At 41.2% G+C, this 19,223-nt stretch overlaps 3 protein-coding genes and 1 non-coding gene across 7 annotated transcripts in view; 2 read left to right on the top strand and 2 right to left on the bottom strand.

The window, feature by feature from the left end:
- Window positions 1-182: 182 nt before the first annotated feature.
- Window positions 183-13,483, bottom strand: MAGT1 (magnesium transporter 1). 3 transcript variants are annotated; one of them, XR_010885575.1, is made up of 11 exons: window positions 13,394-13,481; window positions 12,124-12,293; window positions 11,158-11,275; window positions 9,719-9,859; window positions 9,051-9,191; window positions 8,623-8,712; window positions 6,025-6,088; window positions 3,863-3,937; window positions 2,517-2,607; window positions 1,805-1,895; window positions 183-1,488 (listed from the first exon to the last, which is right to left on the bottom strand). XR_010885575.1 is itself a non-coding variant. In XM_067304334.1 (10 exons), exons 1-10 carry the CDS (start codon window positions 13,478-13,480, stop codon window positions 1,880-1,882), a joined length of 993 nt encoding a protein of 330 aa, XP_067160435.1. In that variant the 5' UTR covers window positions 13,481-13,483; the 3' UTR covers window positions 183-1,879. The 3 variants fall into 3 exon arrangements, 2 of the variants coding, with proteins under 2 accessions (XP_067160435.1, XP_067160433.1); XM_067304334.1 differs by having other exon boundaries at window positions 183-1,895; window positions 13,394-13,483; XM_067304332.1 differs by lacking the exons at window positions 183-1,488; window positions 1,805-1,895; window positions 2,517-2,607 and having other exon boundaries at window positions 3,921-3,956; window positions 6,003-6,088.
- A 1,078-nt stretch (window positions 13,484-14,561) lies between these two features.
- On the bottom strand, window positions 14,562-14,678 carry TRNAL-CAA (transfer RNA leucine (anticodon CAA)). The gene is made up of 2 exons: window positions 14,641-14,678; window positions 14,562-14,607 (listed from the first exon to the last, which is right to left on the bottom strand). It is a non-coding gene; the product is annotated as a tRNA-Leu (tRNA).
- Window positions 14,679-14,945: 267 nt separating this feature from the next.
- On the top strand, window positions 14,946-17,616 carry COX7B (cytochrome c oxidase subunit 7B). The gene is made up of 3 exons (XM_013948487.2): window positions 14,946-15,054; window positions 16,703-16,827; window positions 17,408-17,616. The coding sequence occupies exons 1-3, from the start codon at window positions 15,018-15,020 to the stop codon at window positions 17,480-17,482; spliced, it is 237 nt and encodes a 78-aa protein (XP_013803941.1). The 5' UTR covers window positions 14,946-15,017; the 3' UTR covers window positions 17,483-17,616.
- Window positions 17,617-18,868: 1,252 nt separating this feature from the next.
- ATP7A (ATPase copper transporting alpha) overlaps window positions 18,869-19,223 on the top strand; it is a 30,763-nt gene continuing 30,408 nt past the window's right edge. For both annotated transcript variants that reach the window (XM_067304331.1, XM_067304330.1), the window contains exon 1: window positions 18,869-18,919. The gene's annotated coding sequence lies outside the window, so the exon portion shown is untranslated. The remainder of the gene's footprint in view (window positions 18,920-19,223) is intronic.

The following is a 19,223-nucleotide window of genomic DNA, read 5'->3' as shown; positions in this document are numbered from 1 at the left end:
ATGCACACACATTAATGCCAATCCAGTCTTGTCAGTCATATCCAGGTTATTTACCACATACAGTCACTCGTATTAACATGTTGGAGCAACAGTAGAAGAAAACAGATTCTTCTGTAGTCGTCTTCTTCCTTTTTTTTTTTTTTACTTTTAACTTTTAACATGAAGTTTGAAAGACAAAGGAACATGGAACAGACTAAAAAAATTTTATTGAAAGTTGTCCAAAATCCAGTCAAGCACACAATTTATCCATTCCACTAAGGCTTGTCATTCTGTATGGCATAAAAATGCATCTCAACATGTTGAAACATCACCAAACAACTAAATTAGTGGAGTTAAGGCACTTCAAATGTATGTTAATTCAACAAGCTTGCAAAAGAGAAACATTGTACTTTGAATGATATAGTCCTTTTGGAGCTTCAAAGTGTCCAAATTCTTTAATCCCTCGAAACAGTGGAGAGGCAGAAGCAAGATACAGAAGTCTTATGATATTTGCCTCTGACTAGTGACCTCCAAGGCTACCACAGCCTGAGGGAGTATTACTGAATCAGGCTGCGAAGATTTTCTCTAGTACAGGCACCGAGCTACACAAGTTTGGACTGAGGCACAAGGTCTTTTTAAGAATCCCGAAGGCAAAATTATCTTTGCGAGAGAACAAAAAGAGCATCCACTTAATTTTAAGGCTAACAAATCTTTCATGGGGTAATAACATTTATCCTGAGATTAGATGTCTCTGCCCACTCCCTTGTCCTCTCCAAGGAAAAAACTGAAAAGAGTATAGGGAAATTAACAGAAAACATAATGAGAACTTAAATAGAGACTAAAACACTGTTACCTGCTGGTTTGTCAGGGCACTGAGCAATAACTTAAAAGGCAGTTAACATCCTGTCACTCATGCTACAGAGTTATCTTTGTAGTTCTGTTTTTCAGAGTTTTGGGAGGGGAGTGTGGAACAGGCTAAGAATATTTCTGACTTTGAGCCAGTGTTTAAAACCTACATGGTAATTTCAGCATTTGGCTATCAAAGAAAGTTCTCGATGAATGATTGAACAAGTTGCCCTGTAACAAATGGGGATTTCAATTGAACTGAGGATAGGAGTTATTGGTTATTTAATGTGTGTGTATGGGGGGGGGGGAGGTTGGAGAAAGGACAAGGAGAAGAAATGTACCTGGCTTTTTTTGTTTTTGAATCTGGAATATCAAGTAGAACATACATTATGTCACTTAACATAAAAATCCTGAAGTTATCAAAATAAGTCATTTCTACCTGTTAAAAACTCTCCCTTCCTCTGTGAAGCAATCTCTTGCATCATACAGCAATCAAGTATCCTTCTCAAAACTAAAATACAGCTCTAAGATATGCCCATTTCCCACTGCAATGTGGAGTATGCTCCAAGGGTCACATACAGACTGAAGGAAGAGGTTTCCAGGTACAAGATGAAGTTTCCTCAACCATGAGAAAGCATGATCCAGAGAAGCAACTGTCACCAGCTACACATGAATAGGAAATAAAGTGATAAATATTTGAGGGAAAAAAAAAATATGGAAAACAGATTATCCAACTGAATTTAAAATAGTTTATAGTTAGTCTAAGGAAACATAGTAGTTCTAAACAATAAACTTTGAATTTCACTAGATTTAAAATAAAGTTGTTTAAGAAGATGTAAAGCTTATGAAGAGAGATTGCATCTTAATACTCTGTGTCCTTCACAGCAAATTGCTTGTTATACTTAAGGCACTACACATTGTCTTTGGTTCAGTGTTTAACTATCTCATTCAATGTAAAGAGAGGTAGCGTGAACCATACACATTTAGCTCTTCCATTGCATTACACACAATTTCGGAGTCACCACCCTTCCAGTGTTATAGAGTCTGGAATCCTTTAACTCATCAGGAAGCTGCAGGAACAAAAGAACAAACATTCTTATTAATCTTAGAAAAAAATAAAGGTGTGCAACATTTCACTTAGCTTTCACGTACCTCCAGAAAATCAGACATTCTCACGAATAAGGATTAATAATCAAGATGCATAAATAGGGAGGAACAGAAAAATGGAAAAGAGGCACTTATTTTTCAACATATGTTGGCTGAGGTATCAATGCGAGAATATAAATATTTTATAATATGTAATAGCATGAAAAGGAATACCACAATCTTTGCTTTGGCCAGATGGAAAAATGGTGTTACCCACAGAATACCAGTATTTTTGGTCATTGTATCAGCCAATATTACTAATCACTGAGAAATGAGTGTTTAAAAAAAAGCATTTCCCACCAAATTGCATTTTGGAAAATAAGCTCTTTGCCTAATTCTCCATTCTGATTTATATTAACATTACTAGACAAGAAGGAACAGATCCTTTCATAAGCAGGCAGTCAAGATATAAAAACTTCCATTATTACTTTCAATCTTTAAGTCCTTATTTGCATTTTTCCCAATTCCTCCAGAAAAGTTGACGGCAATACAGCTGTACTGCAACGTATAGCAAAACAATGACTGGAGCAGCAGAAAAACCAAACCTGTATGGGTAGCCATGGTATTTAGATCTGAAGACAGAGAGTAACCAACTGAAGAACAACACCACCAAGCCAATACCAGCAATACACATGACTGCAAGAGATACAGAAGAGGATTAAGGCAAAGTGACAGTCCTCTCTGAAAATACCCCTGTAGCTGGGGTTTTCAAAAGCATTCTGCAATATTTACAGATTTATTTGGTCAGATAAGAGCTTTGTTATGGTCACAGAGAAGAATTACGTTAACATCAATTCTCTTTCAAATTCCCACTATAAGTCCATTTTATAGCATTGGTTCAAGTCCCTTCTTCTCTCCCTTACCAACAAAATGCTGCAAAGCAGCTGTATATCTCCCTTTCACCCAAAAAGGTCTTTGAGTTTATCTTGCACTTTGCTAAGCAACTCCAAATGCTGCCGAAAAAACAAAGGATTCACTTCTGCTTAAAGGTGCAAAGTATACAATAAACCAACTAAGGAAAGGAAATCAGTAAGCACACATGCATGCACTCCCAGCGTAAGTAGAAAGCTGTTTCACTTGGTACCACCACAGGTCCAATTGTTTTAAGGAAATCTGAGCAGGAACCAATAAACTACTGTTCTGACTGCTGCTGTGAACAAATAGAGAGGAATTAGCACATATACAAAAGAGTTCTTGTGCATTTTATACAAGACTGCATGCACTTTTATGCTGAAGCACCCTTCATGAATAGCACTGGGGAAGGAAAACAACAAAGATCCACCTACTCCAAAACAGACATATTGCCTCAGACATGTAGGACTGAAACATGGCTATGAACACGGCTGTAAAATGAGAATAATGTCAGAAAAGAAAAACTTACCTCTTTCTTCCTGGACAGCTAAAATAATGAAACCCTTAGTAAGTTAGTGCCTGATGCTTTCTAGGGTATTTTGTTTTGTGATCATTTCTTAGGTTTTACTTTGTTTACTACAGTAAAAGTCTTAAGATGCCTTATCTCTATTCTCATCAGATTGCCTGGATATTAAGCAAGGCCATGTGGAATCCTCTAGGCTTATTCTTCAGTTGTCAGAACATTAAACTAAGTCTGTTTTTTATTTTTTTCCCTTCAAAGAAGAAAGATCAAATTGTGAAATACTAGCTTACTCCACTACTCTATAATCCATGTCTGTTCCAACAACTGCATGGCTGAAGGGCAGAGTCCATGGAAACTCTGAATGCCATTGTTTGCCAGAAACTACTTACAGGGAATAAAGAAAAACACGACCAATACACAGAATAAGAAATTCCATAGTGAAGAAACATTTTTGTTAGTGTCTGTATCAGAAATCTTTACTGAATGTCTTCCCTTGATAGAGACAAAAGTACTTACTTTTTCGTTTACCCACATCCATGTCAGAAGTAGCTGCTTCATGGAGGAGTACCATTCCTAAAGTAACACCACCATCTATGAATGCTGTTTAAGGCTAAATCAACAAAAATACAATACACTCATTCCTAATTTCATAAATTCAGCTCTAACCCAACACCTGGGGCATTAAAACTCACTGGAAAAAGTAATGACCTCCCACCCAAACAAGCAACTACAGAAAAAAGCAACATAAAGGCACTCAATCATATAATTTAGTTTAAAATATAAACTGGAAGATATGGGAGTCTCTTAACACAAATTTAAAAATTTGCATTTACTATCTCAGCTTGTAATGAAATAACACTCCTTCCTACAGAGAGGTAGGTCTGCTTCTAATACTGTTCTACACCACTGGAAAAAATCAAGCGTTATTTACATGTGTGCCTTTTAATCAGCTAAAAAATTAATAAAATATTTGAACAGTATTTAATGTAACAGGATACCTTTCAAGTAGCAACATTTAAGTATTAATTTTTCAACTGACAAATTATTAAAGTTGCTAAAATTAAGGCAGCACAGACAACTTAAAAGGCCTGATATTTGTCAGGAGTGAATCCTAACAAAGCTAAATTGTGGATTCACTGAAACGAAATGCAGAACTCCGAGGTTTAATTGCATTCCAGCGTAGATGTTTCAGCCGCAATCCTGCTCATGAAATGAGGAGTATTTATCATGGACTGCAATGGGAATGATAAGAGATTTTTCAATTTCATATGCAGTCCACCTTCAGCATAAGAGAAACACAGGAGAAAACTGACTTCAGCCTAAAGGAATCTTACCAACTTTCTTTTTGTTAAATTCTACAGCAGTTGGTATATTTGGTCCACAACGGTATGGATAGCTAAATATTTTAGAGTCCACAGTAAGATAACATTAGCACAAATAAGCAAAGTTGTCAGGTTGCATCTGATTAGATGCATCAGCAGTACAGTAATAGCTAGCGAAAGGAAAATCAGAAGTCCTCCTCCAAATAGAGTTTCTCAGTTAAAAAAAATACTTTTGATAGTAAATACACAGCAAGAGTATAAAGTTCTTTCAACACCAGAATATTTAAACACCAATTGCTTACTTTGTATCATCTAATAAGGAAAAAAACAATATGCCACTTGTGAAATTGAGATTTGGAAAAGATAAAAAGAAGAGAAAAGAGAGAAAGTAGCTGAAGTCACTGGGTTTAAGAACCTTACTGTTCTTGCAACAAAGATGACTTATAAATCATGGTCAGGAAGTACAGAAGGGGACAGGTACTCTGAAATAAAATAAAATAAAATATTAAATTAAATATTGAGGCTATACTGGTAAGTGAAAAACTAATTGATGTGCCTAAAAGTAAGTTTGGTATTCTGTGCACTTGTGTACTATGAAAATGTTGACAAATTGGGACTGTAAAGCTGCAAGACAGACAGTATTTGGAAAAAAAAAAGAAACAAGAAGAATTCCTGAATGAAGACAAAATAATGCATAGGCTGTTACAGGTGACAAGACAAGAAAGAAAAGTTTGGGTCACAGATAACGACAGTTACAAGTGATGGATCAAAAACATGTGTGAGCTGAGGAAGAGTACTGAATTTCAGAGTATTCCTATCACTCAAAAGAAATTTTTATATAAATGGGAAAGGCAAGAGCTCAACATGTAAGTTTCTGCCCACCTTTCTTGATGGCATAATACTGGCAAGGAAAAGTTCTGAATCATTATCATGAATGAAAACTAAGACTAAAAGCAAAGATAAGCAAAAAAAAATAAAAGAAGATAGATCAGTAATAAAGGAAAAAATTCAACACCAAAGCAAGAATTCAGTGAGAGAGATCAAAAAGATAAGAGACATGCAGAAGAACAGGGGCTATCCTAATGTGGTTCCACAAGAATCCACGTCTTTAACACTGTATTCAGTTCAGTAATAGAGCGAGGAAGAAAGTGGCAAGAAAGATCAGTAAACAATTTTCTTTTCAACTTAAAGATCTTTGGCATAAGAAAGGCATAGCTGTCAACACAGGAAAGCTCTACAAGTTTCTGCACCAGTATGAGGTGACAGATACGAGACTTGACAAAGTACTCAAAGAAAAGGCATTAGTATAAGTTAGCAGAAAAACTGTCACCAACCGCATGCATCTAAGAAGGATACTAAACAGAAGAACAATGTGTGTTTCTGCCACAAATTGGGCTTGGCTGCTCCCATGGATATAGTTCTGTAAGAGACAAAAAGCAATTGAATTTAAGAAAGACTGGAGTCAACTTTAAAATAATTAACAGCTATGAAGCTTGAAACTGTTTTTGCACTGTTTCTTTCAGGACTCACAAAAGTTGTAGCCCAGAAGGTGCGTGAACAATTTCAACTGCTGACCATTGATTTGATTGGGAGGGGAGGGTGTGACAGCAGCATCAAATCTCTCCCCTCTAGTATCAAGTGCAATCAGCCCAAAACAGCAGTCAGATTATAACAATGCAAGTGCAGCTATGACCTTCATGACCCAGATTCCTTGTTTTGCAGTGCAAAACACCACAACCATGTCCTCCCACACCCACTGTTATCCAAGCCTGATCCACCCTCAGACCCAGATCGTTCTGCTGCCTAGATTGCTCTGGTGCTTAGGGGCATTCTCTTCAAGCTGCATGTAGACCCTACTCGCCAGCATTTGAAGTCTTCCCCTGGCATACCCAGAAAAGGAAAGTCATTACTAACAGAGTTGAAGCTTTATTCTTTAGTCTCCATATTAAGATCAACAAGGGCTTATGAACGAGGTAAACAGAAGAAATATTACAAAACAAGAGGAAATGTTTCCGAGAAGACATGTTGAATAAGAACTTCCACTCTACAAGTTGACTCAGATGGTTAGTACGTGTTTGCGAACACACATACACACAAGAAGAACCTAAGTGGGTTAACAAAGTTTGAATTCCAAAGTTAAGCCCACTGTTATTGAATCCCTTATGGGAAGCTCTACATCCCACGATGCTGTGATGTTATACCTAAGTAGAAAAGCAAGTTGGATGAACAGATCAGCTTTTTAATGAAAAAAATACAGAGGGCCTGAACCCACCTAACTGGACATGAAAGGACATAACCAGACTAATTTCCTTTCTGAGTAAAATACATGAGAACAGCCAATATGTGTAAGCATCTTAAGAGACGCAGTATCCCCAATACATAAAGACTACTCTTACAGTGAATCTCATGTGGTATTATGTACAAGACAGCATATTTCAAGCCATGCTAAAACTAATCTTTCCCATGAGTGGGATTTCACAAGTTTAAGATCACCAGATATCCATAATTTATCTCAAGAACCTCAAAACATATTTATATGGGAGTTATTAGATGGGTAGAGTAGCTAAGAGGAAGATTTTTACCAGGTTTAGCAATAAGACCATTTATCATGTAAAGACCCACCATAAGCACCTATCTTACACTGTTAGCAATCTAGACCCATCATGCCTCCTCATAACTAGAAATACCACATATGTACATGAGAGGGTAAAGCAATGTCACAGACAAGTGAGCAGTGATATGAAAACGTGAAAACAAATAGGAATAGTTAAAAGAGGTATAGAAGGGCCAGAGATGGAACAGATTAAGTCATGTAAAATAATCTACCCTCAGAACCTAAGCAAAAAGCATTTTCATTATTCTTCCTCCAAAGCACATCACATATGTTTTACTTGCACTTAAGGGGGAGACAGGAAACAAGAAGGATGAAAGAAATGCTGACCTTAGGTTCTAAAGCAAGGGAGAAACTCCCTGCCCCAAACACCTTGTTAGCAAATAGTTTTGGTAACTCAGTACGCCATTCTCTGTACCCTAGAGCATTATTTTAGTATCTGCTTAGCTTTCTATGATAACTAGAAAAATGGAAGTTTCCACAATTAAAAAGATCTTGAACTCTTCGTATTAAAGCAACAATAACAGCCTCCAGGGCAACACTCTAGAACCAGCATGCCCTGTTGTCTATTGCTTTATTGCACAGGAAGCACTTTGAGCAGTTTCTAACATAAAACTGAGCATGTTATTATCTAGTAAATTAATCTTAACATTTGTAGTCTGAGAATTGTATTTCTTATTCTCTCTCTTAAAAAGCTTATTACTAAGCACAGGAAGCAATACACCTTTAAAAAAAGAAACAAAACACCTACAAAGCCATGTTTGACCTTAGAACTCTTTGAACGTCTCTCTTGCACTTCTTACTCTTAGAACATCACAGAATACCACCATTCTTACAGAATTAATACTGATCACTGGATGAGAAGAGACTGTAGCAATGACCTTCCTATTAAGATGGAATTCTAAGTGACAGAATTGAAATCATCATACAGCAATTACAGAACACCAGCACTTTGTTTGCAAACTCTTACTTTACTACTACATGATCACAAAATACTGACCTTTATCCAAAACAGAATGTCTTGTTCTACTTGAGCCAAGAAAAGGATAAAGCTAACCAGAGCATCATCTAAATCCTGACTGGAGCTCTAACATTCTTCCTGTTCCCACAGCGTACCTATAAAACCCTTCTTTTGCAGGCATATATTCCGAGAGGACAGATCCTCTCCGAACCAATCAGCAGCTTTTTAATCTGCCTTGCTGACTACAAGATTTGCCTCACTGACTTACTAAGAAAGAAGCCAAGAATAGAATTTGCACTCTGACTTTCCTCTTTTAATGTTGGCCTATTCTGTGTTTCTATTGTATTTCTACACAATAACTAAACAAAGAAAATTGGCTTACCACTTGTCCTGTGTGGGGATTCTTATGAGCATATGGTGGCCCTCTAATGTGGTTCCACATCTGGCCTGATGTCATTGCTAATACAAAACACTAAAAAGAAAAGAAGAACACTAATCAATAAGAATTATCTTGTTTCACCCAATTGCTTTTCATTTCATACCAAAAAGTACTGCCTTGGCACTCAACCTTAGACTTTGCACTGTCCTATCTTTTACCAGCATAAAAGCATCTAATCAAGCATTAACTCAACTGGAAGGGAAAAAATAAAAAAATAAAAAGGATCAAATAAAATTATCAGACTACCAAGAAGAAAAGCTAAATGCATCTCATTTTTCTCTACTAAATTTGAACTTCTTTAAACAAAGGCTTAAGATTTAAATTGTTATAAACCTCATGGCAACAGGCAGACAAGAGTTACGATTACTCACCAAAGCAGCAAATGCCCAGCCAGTTTTGTTATACAGAAAATCCAGATTGCTTCCACGCAAATATACAAGGCCTCCAATGACAGCCAGCAGCAGTCCTAACATCAGTGGTCCAGCATAATTTGGTGGCCTTATCACACGAATCTATGCACAAAGGATATTTAAATTAATTTCCCTCAACAGGAACATACATTATATTCTCACTTCTCCTAAAATACACAATATACTAGAGTGGAAGAACAACCCCCCCATTTTTTTATTTTTTATTTTAAACACAATAAACCTGATTCTAGCAAAGTTATTAATGCTTCTTCTTCCTTTATTGTAACAAAAGTTATGCAAGTCTTTTATACACTTTTACTCTACCAAATAATTCAAAACCTGCTTTTCTTCCACAGGAAGAGAAAAGGGAGAAGGAAGGAGATGAGTCTTACCACTTTATCAGACAGAAGAACACAAAATGTTGCACAGAATGTAATAATCCAAAAATCCTTAAAGATGCAGTGGCTTTTAAAAAAATCTTGTGGGCCCAATCTAGAATTTGTAGACTAGAACTATTTAGAGTAGCTGAGTACACTGCTATCCACAAAACACAACTGACAGATATTTCATAGGTAACGTCACATAATAATAAGAAAGTGCTCAGGAAGGGGAAATCTAGCTACACTTACATTGACATCAGTTCTGTCAGCCACCCAACGAGCAAGCTGCTCAGCTGCAAAGCCTCGCACCTGAAGTTCATATGTGTCACCCCGCTTAGGCTTCCCTTTAGCAGGAAAGTTAATGAACGTTGGAGCAGAATTCATGTTTAGCTGTATTAAAAAGTAAATAAATAAATAAAATCACAGAATGAACAGCACTGAGAAGTCTCTTAGCACATGCTCTCATTTCTGTAGACACTTCATTTGCATTTTGCAACATAGTATACTCACTAAATCAACCACAGAAAAAGGAACTTTTCATTAGATAGATTTCATTGACAATGGGGGGGGGGGAGAGACAGCACAGAAGCTTGAACTTCTATATCTTATAAAACAGCCTAAATTCTCACCTGTTCTAAAACAGAAATCAATACACATGACAGATGAATTTTGCATATTTTCCCTGTACATTCCATGCTGTTTTCTTTTTAGTATTCAGAAATATGTTGATCCCTATCTCTTAAGGAAAAAAGGTTATTTCTCAGTAGATTTTTTTCACAACCAAGAGGGCTTTCTAATGTGATTGATGTGCTTTCATTAGTATTCAGGGCTAAAGCTAACAGGTGATTCAAAATATTCAGTCCAGTTAGTAGGAGATTTATAATAGATAAGTAGGAATAAAGTAGTTGTTTATAAAATAAAGTTCTATCTCTTCCTAATGAAGACCTTTTTTCCCCACGGCATTTCAGGTTTTTGGAATCTGTTCATTCTACAGATGCTATTATTCTGAGAGAAACGTGCAAAACCATAATAGGAATATGCACAATAATATAAAAAGACTGTAGCTTAATGAATGAATTGTTGATACAACACACTATGGGAAAAATTTAACAAAAATAAAGACATCCATTTCCACTTCTCCAGGCCAAAAGTTTATATTTGTTAAAATATCATTCCTTAATTTATGTAGCTTTTAAATGTTGAGATGAGTATCTTTTTGAAAATTTGTAGAACTATGATGAACTATTAACTTGGTCTGGAATTGCAAGTGTATATGGAACGTTCTTGTACATTAAAAAAACATCTGGTTACATAATGTTCATGGAAGAGCAAAATGACCAGGTACTTCAAAAAGCAATACATTAACCAACATTGAAAGTTAAAGAAGAATTCCATTAAAAATTTACACTGTATGGTATTATATGAGACAGACCTAGCAGAAACAATCAGATAACCCAGTTCATTCCTTGTGCCTATTCCAGAATTGTCAGTGCTATTAACATTACTGCCAAAATGCTATTGCCCTCTACTCTCCTCATTTCCTCTGAATTAGAGGGGCAGCATTTAACTTTTCAATTATTTCTTTAATCATTGTAACATTACATCTCGTATACATCTTTATCCTCTTGTCCTCATTCTTCAAAATCCAAATTAAAAATAATGTCTGAAGAGAAAGAGAAAGGTATTACCATTTGAAATACATCTGAGCCTTCATCAAAATCTACCATGGCAAAAAAAATCTTATTTGTAAATGCACTGGAATATCGCCAGGAGTTTGCCAGAATCTGGTATTCCTCATCAGCTTGCCTGTAAAGACGCACAAAATGAAATGCTGTATCACGTTTGTCCAAATGCAAATTACAGACCCTAACCATCCACTCTGTTCACCTCTCTACGTTCATTTTCAAATGTTCAGTTTTTTAAAAGTTCAAGGCTAGATACTCATTTAACAACCACATTCAGCAGTTGGTACAACCAGTTTTGAAATGCGAGGTCAAACACAAGCGATGTTGTGACCAAAAGCAATGGTAATTTCCAGGGGGACGCTTAGAGAAGTTTGAAGCGGAACACAGCAGCTCATGACTTGCTAGTCTATGGAGCACCAAAATGAATACATGCATGTCCTCTTCTCTGTGTCAGAAAAGAGGAAACCAATTAGTTTTAACTACCTAGGTACAAAATTCATCTTTACAGACCACTGCCTCCTCTGAATCAATATATAAATAGCATAATATATTTAAGGATCTACCATATTATCTAAATAAGTAAGTGCCAATCAATGTATTAACAGCAACTTTTACAGTGCAATGCCAGCAGTAATTCTGCAAATATTCCTCTTTCTCAGCAGCTCATGCCAGGAAAGCTGAGTTTTCATCCTACACTTTTCCAGAAGCCTATTAGAACGAATATTCTGTCTGCATAGCAGCAATAATTTCAGGAGGGCGAGCAAATCATTAAGGATTACATTATTTTTTCCACATATGTATTACACGTTATTCCCACACACTTAACTTCAAAGAAAAATCTACTATGACATGCTTTAGTATCTTCCTCCCATGTGTATGGAAAAAAAAAACCCTCATCCTCCTCCTAAATTTAATTTCCTACAAGGTATATGAAGATTTTCAAGTTCTAATTTAGAAGTAAGTCCATACTTGCAAACAACACATTGTCTGTGAGGCTGAAGAGCAGTGAACATCACAATCACTGAATAATTTCTAGGTGGTGCCTTCACAAGGCGTCGAAACTTGTCTCCGTTCATTCGGATAACGGATCTTTTACTAGCCCACTCCATTAACTGGCTCACTTTTTCCGATAACACCATCTGAAAGCAAAAATCAAAGAAATGTTAATTTTTTTTTAAATCTATAACAACACAATCTTGAAAGTCTTTATATGTGACACAACAAACTATTGCACAATATTTCATAAGAACATTGACAAGATGTAATACTACATTAAGATTCTTGAGGGCATTCACAGTCCCTTGACAGTCACGCTAATGGCTTTAAGTGCTTATATACTTAATATTAGACATGCTGAAGATGACTATCAGCTCATTAGTACTTTCTCTTGCTGCTAATTGGGAGACCTATTTCAGGTGTATGAACTACCCCAAACCAGTCAGTCAAACCAATCAGGTTTTTATTTCATACCAAGCACCATGTTCTGTTTCAAAAGGTTTCAAAATTCAGTGGGCAGCAGAATTGACACAGCCACTGGAAACACTATGGAAATGAGTTCAGCATCTAAACTTCAGGATTGCTAAAAAACTTAACTCGGTAAATATTTCAGAAAACTCATGAGTGCTCAACACTAAACCTGTCTTTTAGAAGAGACAAATGGAAACTGGTGCATCAGTTCTACACTTTTATTCAAAGTATTAGCTAAGTGGCATTGTATTTATCATATTTATCTATTCCTCACATTGCCAACACTCCTCTTCAGGGACAGAGGAAGAGTTCACAGTAAGTAGTTAACTACTTTTTTTTTTCCTCTCTTTTTTTGACTTACAACTGAAAAAGTATATGTAAAGGGATCTTTTTAAAGCCTAGAAGAAGCTAGTATGCGGAATCAAGTGACATCGTTGTGATTCAAACCTAACCAGGTAAGCTCCCCCACAATCCCACACAGCAGGAAGACAGTAACATCAGATAGCTGAAATACACCTTAAAAGAGTTCCTACAAAAAAAAAAAGAAAGGAAGGAAGAAAAAAAGAAAGCGGAGCCACACATACTTAAGGAAAATAAAAGAGGGCAAGCAAAACGCAGCCCTGCAGAGCTCGCAAGCCTCCGCGGCCGACCCCGCCGCAGGCCGCGGGCCCCACGCGCGCCTCCAGGCTCCCCCCTCGCGGCGCCTCCGCCTGAGGCGGGAGCCCGCCGCGGCCCCTCGTGCCGGAGCAGGGCGGCGGCGGCGGCTCCTCACCTCCTTCCGCTTCTGCGCCGCGGCCCCCGGCCCCCCCCACGCCGCCAGCAGCAGCAGCAGCAGCGCCAGCACCGGCAGCGCCGCCATGGCTGCCCCGTCTCCCCGGTGCCTCGTGCCCATTGGCTGGAAGCCTCAGCAGGCGCGGACCCACAGGCCCAATAGCACCGCCAGCTACTCCCTATTGGAGGCGGAGCCGATCCCCTACCTACCGCCAGCTTCCTATTCGCTAATCTTTCCTTCCCTCGGGCTCTCATTAGCCAATAGAAACGAGGCAAGCTGGAGCCGCTTGATTGGCTGGCGGAGCTGGGGGGCGGGCGGGCGAAGCTGGGGGGGCGGAGCTGGGGGCGGTGGAGCTCGGGGGGGCGGCGGAGCTGGGGCGGCGGAGCTGGGGGGGGCGGGCGGAGCTGGGGGGGGCGGGCGGGCGGAGCTGGGGGGGGCGGGCGGGCGGAGCTGGGGGGGGCGGGCGGAGCTGGGGGGGGCGGGCGGGCGGAGCTGGGGCGGGCCGCGCCGCCCCCCTGCAGCATGGCGGCGCCTGAAGCGCGGTGGCAGCTCGTGGCTGCCCCTCTCGTGTGAGACGGCAACGCGGCTCCTGGCTGTGCGGTCGTTCCTCACGCTGGACGTGCGCCCAAGGCCTCTTTAGCACCGGCAGCTCGTTGAGTGTTGCAGAATGCTGCACAAAGGCGGTGCGTTTCCGCGGCCCGTTCCCCCCGCGGTTCCCGCCGTTGTCGCCGCGGCGGGGGGGGGGGGGGGGCGCGAGGTCGCTCGTGAACAACCCGCACTAAACCTCAATGGAAAAGCTCGGCTGCAGCTGCAGTAAACGTCATCCACGGCTCTTCCAAGCCGTACGCTTGCTTAATTTTATTCACGCACAAATATTGCTAGAATCGTGTATTAAAAAGATGGTTAAAATCATACACGGACTTGGAAAAATAATCAGTGTATCAATAGATAATGTAATCTCTAAAGTAATTTCTATATAAAAATTTTCTTTTTTACAAATGCTTCTTTTTTATGTAGATTCTTGTTTGAAGATACGTACAATATAGAAATTCCTTCTGGAGCAGTGAGGCTCCCTGCAACTTCTGTTTGCAGTAAAATCTTTGGCTTTAGCTCTTTAATTAAAATTGGAGAAAGAAAAGAGAAGGGCGTGGGGGAGAAAAAAAAGTTGTGTCAGAAGTGGGATTCGAACCCACGCCTCCATACGGAGACCAGAATACCCAGCCCTAGCGCGGGAAGGCGCGTCACGCCTTGAGTCTGGCGCCTTAGACCACTCGGCCATCCTGACACTGCGAATGCAGCTGCCGCAGGGAGATCCCTATTCCTTTCCCCACGGGCGCCGCCACCACCCCCTCCCTGTGTTTCTCAGTCTTTCGGGAGGAGGGTCCACTAAGTTTGTGCACTCTGGCTCGGTCTCCCAGCTACGAGACTTTCTCTGTTCTCGCTGCCTCACAGCGAGAAACTTCTCTTCCTCTGTCACTGCGCCCCCCGAGCGAACTACACTTCCCAAAGGGCTCTGCTCCGCGCCGCCGCGCACGGCGACTTCCGGCGCGGCCATTTTGTTTTTCACTGCTCACCAAGGGTACGAGCACCTCGCCGGCAGCAGCGTTGCGCTCAGCTTGCCAGCATGCTGCCTGTAGCCAGAGCTGCCCTGAACCTTACTGGTAAGCGGGGAGGCTCTCTGGAGCGCGGGGGTGTTGCAGGTGCTTCGTGGTGCCGGCTAGGCAGCTTCCTTGGGGGGGGGGGGGGGAGGGTCTCTCCCCTGCCCCCTGCCCTCCTGTCAGGGCTGTCCCTGAGCGGCCCCGGGGGGTTCGTGAGGGCGCCGAGGCGCTGCAGACCCCTCTCCCCTCGGCCGGCCTCTGCTGCTTTTTTCTTTCTGTTCTGCCCCCTGGCTGCCCTTACTCGGCCTGACCTTGGGTTCCCTGCCTTGGTCCTTTTCCCCTTTGATAACAGTTGAAGGCGCACCCAGATCTCGTAACCTGCGGTGGCCCGGTGTGTAACGCCAGGGCAGAGTCACCGCCTGGGGCTTAACCCCGTCCTCTCAGAGCGGCCCTTTCCTGCCTGATTCAGGAGCCCCTGGAGGTGCTTTAACCCCGTCCTCTCAGAGCGGCCCTTTCCTGCCCGATTCAGGAGCCCCCGGAGGTGCCAAGCCCGAGGTGCATGCACCTAATGTGAGTGTGCTTAGCAGTGTTTCTCTCAATAGACGTGCAAGTTTCTTTTTTCTTTTTAAAGATATGAAACACGTGCTTGTGAAACACCAGGCCTTTCAGTGCTGTTCCCCCAGAGTACCTAGTGTCGTGGCAAGAAAATTGGTAATAGTTGAGACACCCATTGCTGAGGTCCAACTGATGGAAATCCTATATCTACACAAAGCAGAGGCCACACAGAGCACACTACAGATGTAGTAGCGTTATGTGTATTTTCATCATTGTCTTTTCTAGTTGTGTTTGGGAAAATATGAACTTTTGAAATGAAGTAAAAAAGATTATATTGCGTTAAGGGTAATGTTTGTCTTTGTGCATAGATCAGTGTTTGATCAAATCTTTGTAAACAGCTGCTAAACAATTTCTGTGTTTTGAAGCTGGTGATTTGATTTTTCAGTCTGTATCTTCTCCTTAATAAATGTACACTTTATGATGTACATTTATAATTTACATGCATCCTGTGATCTGAAGATATCCTCCTGTATTTCGTTGTGTATTATTTACATCATGCAAAGGCCCACTGTTATTTCCAATTCCTTCTCCATCTCCCTCCATTCAAAAAATGTTGAATAGATGAGAAAGGGGTTTATCAATATCAGCTATCTTCAACCACTAAATTTGATGCTGGGCTTCATCCTGGAAAATCCTTTTTGGTGTAAAAAGAAATGTTTATTAAATGCCAATAAATGTTTATTTTCAGTATACACTTTTAAGTACTAATAAAATTTATGTACTAAGCAAATTACTTTCTTGGGGAAATAGTCATGCTTAAAACTGTGCTTGAACTCCCACACTGAGGGAACAAAGAAAACATACTAATGAAAAAGGCAATTTAGAGGATTTGATTACTGGAATTGAGATTTCAGAAATACCTTCCTAGAGAGAAATTGGAAAAGCTGACACTTAAACTGCAAGGCTTTCTGTATAATCCCATATTTCAGAATCATTCCAAAGCCTTAAATCCCAAAGTTTGTTGGGTTTTTTTAGCTCTTCTTAAAAGGAAGATAATTCCTTAACGCTGGTGCTTGTCTCTCTGTTGATGGGAGAGGAGGGTTCTGAATGACTTGAATGTATTTTTAGTTGATTTCTAAACTTCTGTTTTAATAAGCTCGTGGCATTCAGCGCACTGCAGTAAGACAAACTCATCGCAAATATGAACCTGACTTCCATGATAAATATGGCAACATGGTACTCATCGGTGGAGCTGTAGTTTTTACTGCTGTTTGGGGATATGTAAGTTTTTCTTTTTTTTTCTCTACTCTGCTGTAATTGTAGCCATAATCATGCAGATTATCAAGTTTCACAAAGGTTTGAAACAACTTAGGCTATCAGGATGGTGGAGCTTTATTAAAGAAGTGAATATTGATGTGATAGAGATGAAAGTTGTATTAGTTCATCTCTTGATTTTGGGCTCTTACATAGATTTCAGTGTCAGTCTTTTGCTAGATCTTAAAACTTATTGGAAACACAAGTGTTCATTTTTCTCTAATTTACTTGCATTTGATGAGCTGTACAGTTAGAGGTCTCAGCAGAAAAATGTATAGGTGATGATGAAAATATCATACAGATGATATGTAAGAACTCAATTTTATTGATACTGTTGTACATCCCATATGCTTTGTTTGAAAGCTAGATATTTTGGAATAGAAAACCAACGTATTTAAATATTGCTCAGTATAAATATTTGTTCCACTTTGTTAAAAGGTGAATGAGATATATTCCAATGCAAGAAATCTAAATTGAAAGCAATAAAAAATAGTTCTCTATCATAAGGCCCTCAAAGTTAATAATCTTGATTTTTATCCTTCCACAGGTGTTAACACAAGCTGGAATTGAGTGGGGCTTGTCACCTGTTGGCAGAGTCACTCCAAAAGAATGGAAAGAGTAATAGTGAACGTATTATGAACTGGTCTAAACTTTCACTGAGGACAGTGCTCATGCCATTAATGTAGTGGCATTTGTTTCCTGATTACCACTTGTATTGTGGCATTCCTTGATGTAATAAACATACCTGGAAGCTTGTCTGGCTCTTCTAGGCTTCCTGTTCAGTGTCCTCCTGCAAAAGTATAAGAAGCTGTGTGAACACTCAAAATAATTACACTGTATTTTACATAATCCCAGTTGTTCCTGTTAAGGCCACCAACGGATAATGGACAAACTGTAAGGTACAAGTCCAAAACATTGTGTAATTGTCAACATGTCCATTTAGGTAGATGTGTATATGAATTTCAGGTGCACCCTCACTGCAGAATTCAGATTGCTTTAATTACCTCTGACTGCTGCTGCATTTCAAATGACAAAGTTTATGATTTACTTTGAGATACCAATTTTTTCCAGGGAGATGTTTTCCCCTTTTAAATCACTCAACAAATAAGCTGTTTCTCTCTGAGCTCTTGAGTTGCAAAAAAATGTTTATTTCCATCCCAGACTTTGACTAAGATCTGAATTGTTGAGTCCCAGATGCTTCAAAGAAGCAGTCTATTTCTCAGCAGTGCTATTCACCATTGTTTAGAGAAATATGCATTTTCTAATTAAAGTATTAACATACAATTCATTAGGAAATAGATCTGCAATATATGCAGACTTTTTTAAACCTCTGGGTCACTTTGAGTCCTTGAAAAGCACAAATATTCTACTTTCTGATACAGCAGACACCTATAAAATGCTTTATTCTCCTCAGAGACAGTAATAACTATATGCTTCCTAACTGCTACGTTACCTTGGGCTAAAGTGAAAATGCTCCTATTGACCAGGAAGTAGTTTTGGTGCAGTTTAAGCGGACGGACCTCTCTGTAAAGCGTTGTAATGGCTCGAGCAGCAATTATCTGAGCTTTGTGTGGTGGGTTACGCGTAACAGCGTTTACCTGCGCTTTAATATCGCCCGTGACAGCCCCGGTAAAAACCAGTGTCACGTGGCGACAGTACTGCCTGGCGTAAGGTGAGGTTTCAAACACGTACCGTCAGTGAGCGCGCCGCCGTTTCTGACGCGCTACCGGCTCCGGTGGCTCCTGCCGCGGCTGGGGGCGTGGGGGGGCCCCCGGCCCGGGGCGCCACGTGACCGCCACGGCGCCTCGGCGGTCACGTGCCCCGCGGCGCCGCCGCCAGCCGCGGCCGCGTCATGTGAGCGGGCGGGGCCAGGCGCCCTTCTCCCACGTGACCCGCGGTGCCGCCAGGCGAGCGGCGCAGCGGGCGGGGCGGGGCGGGGCCAGGTCGGCGGGGGGCGGGGCCTAGGGCGCCCTGCTGGGCGGGGGGGGGCGCGGGGCGCAGTGCGGGGCGCGACCCGCGGCCGCGGCGGACGGGGCCGCCGGGACCTCCGGGATCTCCGGTGAGTGCGGCCCCGCCCCGCCCCGCGCGGGGCGCCCCTTCCCCCTCTGCCGCGGGGCAGCCGGGGCCGGGCCGGCCGGGCCTCACGGCGGGGGGCATCGCCGCGATACGTGTCCCCTCGCCGCGGCGGCGGCGGCGGCGGCGGCGGCGGGCGGGGCCCGGGCAGGGCCGGGGGGGCCGCGCCGCCGCGAGGGGTTGCGCGGGAAGGGCCCCGCCGGGCGGTGACGAGGAAGAGGAGCTTCCCCCCTCCCCCCTTTACGGCGGCTTGGAGCCGCTCTTCAGAAAATTAAATTGCCCTTAAAAGC

This window comes from Apteryx mantelli, chromosome 13 (genome assembly GCF_036417845.1).
Source record: "Apteryx mantelli isolate bAptMan1 chromosome 13, bAptMan1.hap1, whole genome shotgun sequence".
NCBI classification, from domain to species: domain Eukaryota; kingdom Metazoa; phylum Chordata; class Aves; order Apterygiformes; family Apterygidae; genus Apteryx; species Apteryx mantelli.
This window is presented reverse-complemented; position numbering and strand designations above follow the sequence as displayed.

What these genes read in the sequence shown, in the direction of transcription:
- COX7B (XM_013948487.2), top strand. Translation starts at nt 15,018, where the DNA reads ATGCTGCCTGTAGCCAGAGCTGCCCTGAACCTTACTG. An exon ending in AGCTGCCCTGAACCTTACTG is followed by an intron (nt 15,055 to 16,702) that starts GTAAGCGGGGAG and finishes TGTTTTAATAAG; the next exon opens with CTCGTGGCATTCAGCGCACT. An exon ending in TTACTGCTGTTTGGGGATAT is followed by an intron (nt 16,828 to 17,407) that starts GTAAGTTTTTCT and finishes ATCCTTCCACAG; the next exon opens with GTGTTAACACAAGCTGGAAT.
- MAGT1 (XM_067304334.1), bottom strand. Translation starts at nt 13,480, where the DNA reads ATGGCGGCGCTGCCGGTGCTGGCGCTGCTGCTGCTGCTGCTGGCGGCG. An exon ending in GCTCAGATGTATTTCAAATG is followed by an intron (nt 9,860 to 11,157) that starts GTAATACCTTTC and finishes TTTTTAATACAG; the next exon opens with CTAAACATGAATTCTGCTCC. An exon ending in ATCCCCACACAGGACAAGTG is followed by an intron (nt 6,089 to 8,622) that starts GTAAGCCAATTT and finishes TGTCTCTTACAG; the next exon opens with AACTATATCCATGGGAGCAG.